This window comes from Enhydra lutris, unplaced genomic scaffold, assembly GCF_002288905.1.
Source record: "Enhydra lutris kenyoni isolate GAN:26980312 unplaced genomic scaffold, ASM228890v2 scaffoldscaffold19, whole genome shotgun sequence".
Lineage (NCBI taxonomy): Eukaryota > Metazoa > Chordata > Mammalia > Carnivora > Mustelidae > Enhydra > Enhydra lutris.
The window spans coordinates 359,765-369,027 of record NW_019154103.1 but is presented as its reverse complement, the minus strand read 5'-3'; the positions used below and the strand labels follow the sequence as shown (position 1 = coordinate 369,027).

At 39.4% G+C, this 9,263-nt stretch overlaps 1 protein-coding gene across 2 annotated transcripts; it reads right to left on the bottom strand.

The window, feature by feature from the left end:
* Positions 1 to 511: 511 nt before the first annotated feature.
* On the bottom strand, positions 512 to 8,655 carry LOC111148381 (basic transcription factor 3). 2 transcript variants are annotated; one of them, XM_022504887.1, is made up of 6 exons: positions 8,523 to 8,655; positions 7,867 to 7,935; positions 3,722 to 3,835; positions 3,213 to 3,414; positions 1,908 to 1,964; positions 512 to 814 (listed from the first exon to the last, which is right to left on the bottom strand). In XM_022504887.1, the coding sequence occupies exons 2-6, from the start codon at positions 7,933 to 7,935 to the stop codon at positions 768 to 770; spliced, it is 489 nt and encodes a 162-aa protein (XP_022360595.1). In that variant the 5' UTR covers positions 8,523 to 8,655; the 3' UTR covers positions 512 to 767. The 2 variants fall into 2 exon arrangements, with proteins under 2 accessions (XP_022360595.1, XP_022360594.1); XM_022504886.1 differs by having other exon boundaries at positions 8,285 to 8,637.
* Positions 8,656 to 9,263: the final 608 nt, after the last annotated feature.

Below are 9,263 nucleotides of genomic sequence, written 5' to 3'. Positions count from 1 at the left end.
ACAGAATATCCTACAAGAGTTGAAGTAATGAAATAATGAAGTTGAAATAGAAAGCTGAAATAATGAAAAAAATCACTTTTTCATTAAGAGATTACTTCCACTTTTTTAAGGTAACCTTGCGTTACAACTAGAAAGTGGAGCTACTAACCCTACTTCGTAGATTGAGAATTAAATGAGAGAAAATTAAGTGCAATAATATGTTAAAGGCACTTGGTATATACTTATAATATAGACAATATTAAGAGAAACTCTTTCTCACCCACTAAGCGATATTCCATCCCTTATAATTATACCCATTACTTACACCACTGTAGCTCTGAGGGCTGCTAGAGACAAGTTTTAAAATATGAGAACTTTATACCACCTTTGTTATATTATATGGCCATTTAAAATCTTTAATCAAATTTCACCAAAGATTACCAGCCATATTACATGCCATGATTAGCTTTCTATAAACAACTTTGCTTTCCATGTACAAATCAGTGTTAATGAAATAAAAAATAAAACCGTATCCTAGGCAAAGAACTTTATTAATCTTGTTTCAAACTTTATTCCCAGGCTTCTTCAGCTTAATTAGCTGCAAAGAATGAATTGTGTATAAGCAAAAACTGAAAAGAGCTGCAGTGTCCAAGGGGCTTGGGCTTAAAAATATTAGAGATCTAGATTTTATCAGATCCATGAACAAAATTTTAAAAAGCAGTCATAATATAAAATAGCAGCTCCCAGTAACTTCTTCAAGTTTTATCTTCTCCAGAAGTTGACTCAATTCAGTTTGCTTCATTCTTGGAAGCTTCATCAAAATTCTCCACAAGATCTAGGGGGAAAAAAAAAAAAAAGAAAAAAAAAAAAAAGAAAAACTGAAAAATCCCAAATCTACAAATCAACAGATTTTAAAAAGAGGTTTAAAAAATGCTCTCAAAATATATCTTACAGTTAAAAATCAAGATATATACTTAAAAACTTTATTTCCAAAGAGACCACTACCCATTTGGCACATTTTCAAGTCTAGGTTCCGGGATGTAATTGAAACAAGGAAAAGAGGGAAATTTATTAATCTAATGACACAGATACTATGCTTAAAAATATGCACATGCCCTCCCCAGTTCCATTTCACCCCAAGAATTAAAACTGAGCAATAGTGATATATTAGTCAACATGGTGGTCAAAACCAAAGAACACCATCACAAACAACATGAAGTTTACCTGGATTCCTAAAGGACACCTATCTAGGCAAAGTGGAAGTATTTCAGTCTAGTGATTCTATTGCTCAATGAACATGTTTTATAACAAAACAATTTATCTTTAAAAAAAAAAAAAAAGATTTTATTTATTTATTTGAGAAAGAATGAGAGAGAGAGAACATGAGAAGGGGGAGGGTCAGAGGGAGAAGCAGATTCCCCGCTGAGCAGGAAACCCAATGTGGGACTCAAGGATCATGACCTGAGCTGAAGGCAATCGCTTAAATAACTGAGCAACCCAGGAGCCCCCAAAACAAATTATCAAGTAACAGCTAAGACAGCAAAATCCCTCCTGATGGCCAGTTTTTCTGATTTTAGAATGGTTATACCATATCCCAAGATACCTGAACTTCTCCATGCCTTATCATGAACTTATTAATCTCTAAGTAGGAAACAGGTCTCTGTGATCTACTAGTATTCTATTTATGTGATAACATACATACTTATTCAATATATGAAGTCTCCAATTAGAAAAAGCCAAGTCTACAAACATAACTCCTAGTTAAATAATACTGCACTATTTTTTTCATTCTGGGCAAGGTTCATGTCTTCCTTTCCTGTCCTTTACGTTATTACCCCTTCCGCCAAGGTAAGGCTTTCCTATAGTACAAAGATTTGTTATTCTTCCTTCTAAGATTTTCTAGTTTAACCATAAATGAAGGTTCCTACCTGGAACTTCATCATCATCATCCTCTCCGGTAGCAAGTGGTGCTTTTCCATCGACAGCTGTGAGTGAAATGAGTATGTTACACATTCATTAAGTCTTTAAAAACATTAACCAGAAGAACAGATGAAAGGCCAAGTGTTGTTAGAACTTATGACAACAATGACATTTGGGATTTTATCCCTAAGTACTAATAATAACACGGTAGCCTAATGTCTACAAATGAACTAGAATGCTGTTCACAGCCAACAGAACAAATTTCATACCCATATTTTCAATCCTCTGACCCACCACGGGCCCTGAAGTGGTATGAAAACAGAGTGCCCCCAGGGTAGCAGTAAACCCACATACCAAATTATGGGAAGATTTCTTTTGGGAGGCAAAAATTAAGACACTGTTTTCTCAAATGTTTTGTGCATGGCATATGGGAGATGCTTAACAAACCTTTACTGAAATGAAAATAAAATGATCAAAAAATTAAGTGCCTCTGATTGGTGGTAAGCATCCATTTTCTTTTTAATACACAAAAAAGTGAACTACACATGGATTTGAGACCTCCCAGTACTATCCCTATCAGATTTTCAGTGGGGTATTTCCAAAGCCTACTTTAGTTCTAAAGGCCCAAGACTTTCTAGAATTTCTTATGCCTCTCCATCTGACAGACACTCCGTTCCCCCAAAACCCCCCAAACTCTATCTACATAAAAGCAGAAAAATGCCTAGAAAAACATGGAAGACTAAATACTGGACCATATAATAAGCCTGTCTTGCTTCTACATTGCCATTCTCCAAAATTTTAATCAGAGAACCACAGCATAAAGTAGCTACATCTCTTAATGCACTTACTCAACTACAAGATTTTTCTGCCCTGAACAAAATCCTTGTACTATAATGAAAAACACCCAAATAATGCCAGACCAATTCTTAAACATTACTGGTAATACCAGCTGTAAATACACTGAAAAAAATTGACAATTTATAATATATTTTAATCAATTCTAAACAGTTATCCAAAGAAAACCCCCCAAAATTAACATTTATCATTTCCAGCTGATAAAGGTAAAAATTTTAAACCACTGACCCAAAGCAAGTTGGCAAAATACATTCCACTGAATCAAGTATAAAGACCACGGCAAACTAGTTAACACACTGAAAACACTAAGAACACATGCTTAAAAGTCACTGTAAAAATTGTCACTTTTTAGAGGAAAACTGTCATTTTCAAATTTAAAGATATTCATATCTACATGAGATCTTAGAAATTTCCTGATAAATCAGTAACCCTGGGCAAAATCACTACAGGAAACTCACATTGTTTGGGCAGAGCTTCAGCCAGTCTTCTTAAACTAGTCAGACTGTCTGCACCAAGTTGGTTTAAGATACTGGGTAGCATTTCTGTCAGCTGCTTTGTCTCAGCATGGCCTGTAATGGTGAAAGTGTTCGCTGCCAGCGATGCCTGAACTTTGGGGTTGTTAAAGTGGATCACTGTTCCTTGGTTTGTGAACATATTCACCTATCAAGAAAAAAAAATTAATTAGCAACACCCAAAAAAACCAAACATTCTATTAAGGAAAAGCTTAAGTCTGGCTAACTAATCCACTATTTCACTGTGAGGCACAGGGATATTTTGCCTGGAATGGAAAGTGCAATCTAATCACTTTCAGACTTAGCACTCCCTAATATTCACTAGTGGAGTAGAAACCTATTTTAGAGGGATATGAAATTCTCTGTTGGGAGTAGAAAAAAAAAATTAATGCATGACCACTGAAGCTTTTTCCGACCAAAACTTGTTTTATAAAGAAATAAAATTTGATACTTACTTCTTCAATACCAGAGATATTGTTTACCCCTAACTTCTTTAAGGAGAACTGAAGTTTTTTATCATCTGCTGTAGCTGTTCTATGAACCACCTTCTTCTTTCGGCGAGCAGTTCCCTAGTGAGGAGAAAAGAAAACCTCACCACATATATACCATAACAGACATTTTTTTTAAAAAAGATTTTATTTATTTATTTAACAAAGAGAGAAAGAGAGAGAGAGAGAGATCACAAGTAGGTAGAGAGAGGGTGGGGGGAAGCAGGCTCCCCGCTGAGCAGAGAGCCTGATACGGGGCTTGATTCCAGGACCCTGAGATTATGACCTGAGCCAAAGGCAGAGGGGCTTAACCCATTGAGCCACCCAGGCACCCATAACAGACATTTTCAAAGGAAAGCTTCTAATTCCTTTCTGACCTTTGGATCTGTTTAAGAAAACTACCATAAGCACAAACTTTTAGGCAGCAAGTAGGGAACGATTGAAGCAGAAAGAGGGTAACAAAGGAATTGTCTATAAATCCTTAACAACTTCTAAACTTCTAGTTTTGTCATATATAAAACAACGATCTTTTCAAAGTCTTATTTTTTAAATTATCTGCTCTAGAAGTGATCAAAGAGGTAGCATGTATCAACCTAAATTAAGCCTCATGTATAAGTTCTATGTCCAGAACTATTAACCTTTTCTGTTTTTCATTAATGAAAAATCAACATCCATTAATATTCACAGGCAAGACAGTGTATGGACATGTTTAAATGAGTTTATAATAGACTTTTATAATACCTAAGAATAAAATCTTAAGTTTTGGGTTTTTTTTTTAGATTTTATTTATTTATTTGACAGAGAGAGATCACAAATAGGCAGAGAGGCAGGCAGAGAGAAAGAGGGAAGCAGGCTCCCTGCTGAGCAGAGAGCCCGATGCGGGACTCGATCCCAGGACCCTGAGATCATGACCTGAGCAGAAGGCAGCGGCTTAACCCACTGAGCCACCCAGGCGCCCAAAATCTTAAGTTTTTATCTTAAACCACAAAGCCTCTACATGATATGATCTGCTCTGCCCCTACTATTCTATTCTTGACCACATCTTCTATCACACACACATTCTCATCTTTAGCCAAATAAACCTCCTCACAGTTCCTTCAACAGGCCAAAAAGGGCCTTTGCACATACTATTCCTTTCTTCCCTACCATCTGCATTTGTTCCCTCCCTTACTACAGATCTCTGTTCTTACATCACCCTATCAGTGGTCTTTCCCAGCCACCCTATGTAAAAAAGCAACTACTACAGTTATCATCTATCAATCCAGGTTTATTTTCCTTCATAATTATTACTATGAGATAAATGTATTTTATTCTGTCTCCCCTCACCAGAATGTAACCTCCTTAAGAGATTCCATTCTGTTTACTGCCATGAACAGTATTGAGAACAGTATCCGGCTCACTGAGGGCACTCAGTAACTTGAATGAATGAACAAACGAATACAGGCTTCAAGCAAGTTTGTGGCCACTTGTTCATATATACCAAGTTTCCAATCTCCTCCTTCTCAAATATATACCATAAACTTTCACAACTAGGCAAATGTGGCTCTCATTTTCTGCTTAACTCTCCATAATACTTAATAAACTCAAGAACTCTTATGTATAGATTAAGCCCTTTACATGATACATAAAGCTCTTTATGGAAAGGTTACCACCCACCTATTTCAAAATACCCCAACCTACATACCAATTTCTATTTGTCCTTTAAAACCCTTTTCAAACCATTATCTCTTTCATGCCATCCCTAAACTCTGCCATAAACCGCCCCAAGCAAAATCATTCCCATTTCTAGATTTTGAAAATGCTTCTAGGGGCACCTGGGTGGCTCAGTGGGTTAAGCCTCTGACTTCAGCTCAGGTCATGATCTCAGGGTCCTGGGATCGAGCCCTGCATCGGGCTCTCTGCTCAGCAGGAAGCATACTTCCTCTGCGCCCCCCGCCCCGGCCTGCCTCTACGCCTATTTGTGATCTCTCTGTCAAATAAATAAATAAAATCTTTAAAAAAAGAGAGAGAGAGAGAGAGAAAATGCTTCTACTGCACTATGTATATTACACTATGAAAACAAATTAAAAAACAAAAAACAAAAAAACCCCTCCCCTACTGGCATTAAAGTCCCCTAAGGGACCATAAATTTCTTAAATTTCATATTCTCAGAACTGAGCACAGTTAAAGGCTTAAGTAAATGATAGCTGAACCAAGTAACATATCATAGCTACAAAAAAAATACTGGCTACCAACCCCCCCAAAAACCTTTAAGAATAAAAATCACTGATGTAGTCATATAGATACCTGGTTTTCAAAGAATTCTCTCTAAAAGACATTCTAAACGACTACTATAAGATTCTAAAAACAAAACTGACACACCTTCTATAGATTCCATACAGTTCACATCCATAGAGTTCAATTTTTACTGATATAATTTAGTATCAATGCTCTGACCAGATATTGAATAAAGCACTTTACACTACTTATCTGAAAGTATCTAACACAGGCTTCTCTAAGGCAAAACTAACTCACCAAATTTCATATTCCATAATAAAGAAGTTTTTTAAAAGGTCCATATTACAAGGACATAAGTATTTTCTATGTCACCTAAACAAAGTTCAATCCTACATCAGCCTTAATAATCTAAAAAACCTACACTTTCCTTGCCCTAGAATGTTTCTCATAGCTAAAGACTAATGATCAGTACCAAAGAAAGACAGCACACAAGCACATTATCCACAATACTTCCTAACCTGTACTAAAAGACACTTTTTTAAAAACACTAATATAAGAACACTGAAACACTGACCACAAAGGATATAATGAGTTTTTCTGGGACCTGAAGGCCACACCTAGCTTTTAACAATTGCTAAGAACAAGAAACACCTACCATTTGTTAATGGGCAGGTGCAGATGCTCAAGACTACTAGCTTCAGGAAAGAAAAAAGGATCATGATATATTCATTGTTGGCAAAGTCCAGTAATTTAACAAATACACATCTCACTGTTTAAGCCTACATGCAACTTCTGGCTATTTCACAGAAGATTCTACTTGAAGGCAAATGCTTAAAATTGGGAAAAACTAATAGGTAATAAACTTGTCCTAGGGAAGCTTTACAAGTTTTACCAAGTAAAGACATGCTTTGTTCCAACAGGCTACCACACCTTGTTAAATACTAGGAATGTGCTAACATGATGCAAAATACAACCAAGCAGACAGACCTCTGTCTAGAGCAGACATCTGACTTAAGTACATCACTCAGAAAACAATCTAACACTTCCAAGTTCAAAAAAGAATACTCTTGAAAATCAGTATCCAGCAGGAAAAACCAAACAGCCAAAAACTTACCTAAAAACCTACCAATCATTCTCATTCTCTCAGTTTTAGCATATTAACAAAGCCAAAATTGAAAGATAGCTGCTTAGGTAGTGTTTTCAAATCCACAGTCACGGCTCTTAAACTCTATGATGTGCCTCTAACATACGTATCTTCCAAATATCCTAGAAAACATACAACTACTCTAAACTGCATTTAAGAAAGAATTACAGGTCTTAAAACAGACACAAACTTCTAACTATTAAGCACAACAATTATCCAGAACCTTACAATATAAACTACAGTTCAAAAGACAGGTGGAACTAAAGTTCAGAGTTAGCATAGTTATTTAAAAAAAAGAAAGAAAGAGAAAAGGCAAAGCACCGAATGTATACAACTTAGGCCAAACAAGTTAGAAGTATGATGGCCACCATGATTACCTAACAGAATTGACACATTTTCTTACTGATTAAACTAGGAAACACTTTTGTTCTACTTAAGCACTGTAACACAAAACGTACTTATACAGAAGTAATGTCTGTTGTTTAAGTTCTCTTTTCGTCTAGACTCACTTTTCTCTTTTAATCTACAACATACAAGTCCCACTGACACACTCTATTGTACATCATTTAACCCCGCCTCCTCCTCCCCCCACACCCGCTTTGCTAGCTCTATGAAATGCCCTCTAGAGACAGTGACAAGCCAATAACACAAGAAAAGCAAATCCAAGGGGGAAAAAAACAAAAAAAACAAAAGGCAAATACCACCCCAAACCTTTAAACTTCAAAAAGCTCCCAAAACTATTAAAACTTACTTTCCCACCAATGCGCACTTGTGCTTGCAGTTTGGCGAGTTTCTCCTGGTTCATGATAGTTTCTTTCATCTAGAAAAACAGGAAACCCTCAGCGAGGAAAGGTCTGGTTCACTCTAGCATTCCACGCTCGTTATTTCCCAAGACAGCAACCAAAAAAAAAAAAAAAAAAAAAAAAAAAGGTCCTAAACAGGCCGAGGCCTGAATTCCCAATCCACCCCGCAAAGCTCCCAATTTCAGTTTTGAGGGAGCGTAAAGAGCACCCACTTTCCTACCCTCAACTCCCCCCGCCCCCTTACAAGCCGAAAAGGGCTCTAACCCACGCCTGGTCAGCACCCCCCACCCCCGGCCCTGGCCCGGCCTCGGCCTAGCCAGGGCCTGCCCGGCCCGGCCCAGCCACTCTCCGCAAGCCTCGCGGTACCTGAGGCTCCTGTCCTCTGGTTCCGCCGCGAGGTGGAGGAAGAGACGGCGTCGCCTCGCCCCCAGGGCAGCCGCCCCTGGCTCGACCTCGCCCCCGAGAGTCAGCCAGAGCGGGTGCGCCTGTCCGTCGCATCGCCTTCCTCTCCTCAGCCCTGTCCCTCCCTGTCTCGCTCCTTCCGGGCACTTCCCGCCCCCGTTCCCGTCCTCCTCCCACGCCGGCGTCCAGAGCCTTTTTGTACCTTGTTGGAGCGGAAATGGGACCGCGCGGGGGACTAGGGTTGGCGCTCAGGGGGTCTCGGGCGGACCAGCTGAGATTAGGTGCACACACGCGGGGACGCAAGATGGCAGCTAGAGGGAGGCCGGAAGTGATGCAACGCTGCTTCCTCCAAAAGTCAGGAAACGGACTTTGCCGCGAGCTTAATGCTTTGCTGCGCACGCGCGGCCTGAGGCCCCGGCGTTTGTGACCGGCCTGGTGGGATATTTGTCATGGAGCGCGGGCGGGTTTGGGGCCGCGCGAGGTACTCCGTGCTGTCGGCGCTGCGTGTAGTCCTGGGAAAGACCATAGAGGAGACAGAAAGAACGGTTCTTTGCAGTTAGGGTTGAGTAAGTCGGCCCTGATCCCCAAATTCTTTACCCTCAGAAGAAAGGGCAGTTCACATTTGCGGAAACGCTTGGGGCGCCCCGCGTGTGTTCACCTCTTCATTCGCTCTAGCTCACTTTTTGGTGTAGATTGGAGCAATTCTCTGGATGTTTTAGAATTTCCTTTCCGGCCCATATTGGCCTTTACCGAAACATTTTGTCACCACTTTGCCGAAGTAAACTACTTTTACTTTCCAGGATGAAGTGGTTTGGTGGGTTGCAGGACCATGGTTCACAATTTCTGGCGAGCGCGTTCAGAATGTATCCCCGAGGCCCGATCCTTAAAGGGGGTTCAGTCGGACTGGGGATGGAACCGGGTAATCTGAATTTCAGCAAGCGTA

Bases quoted from the DNA above. Each gene is read 5' to 3' on its own strand.
- LOC111148381 (XM_022504886.1), bottom strand. From the start codon at position 8,416: ATGCGACGGACAGGCGCACCCGCTCTGGCTGACTCTCGGGGGCGAGGT. The intron at 3,836-7,866 runs GTAAGTTTTAAT...TCTCCTCACTAG, and splicing joins AAGTGCGCATTGGTGGGAAA to GGAACTGCTCGCCGAAAGAA. The intron at 3,415-3,721 runs GTAAGTATCAAA...TTTTCTTGATAG, and splicing joins ATATCTCTGGTATTGAAGAA to GTGAATATGTTCACAAACCA.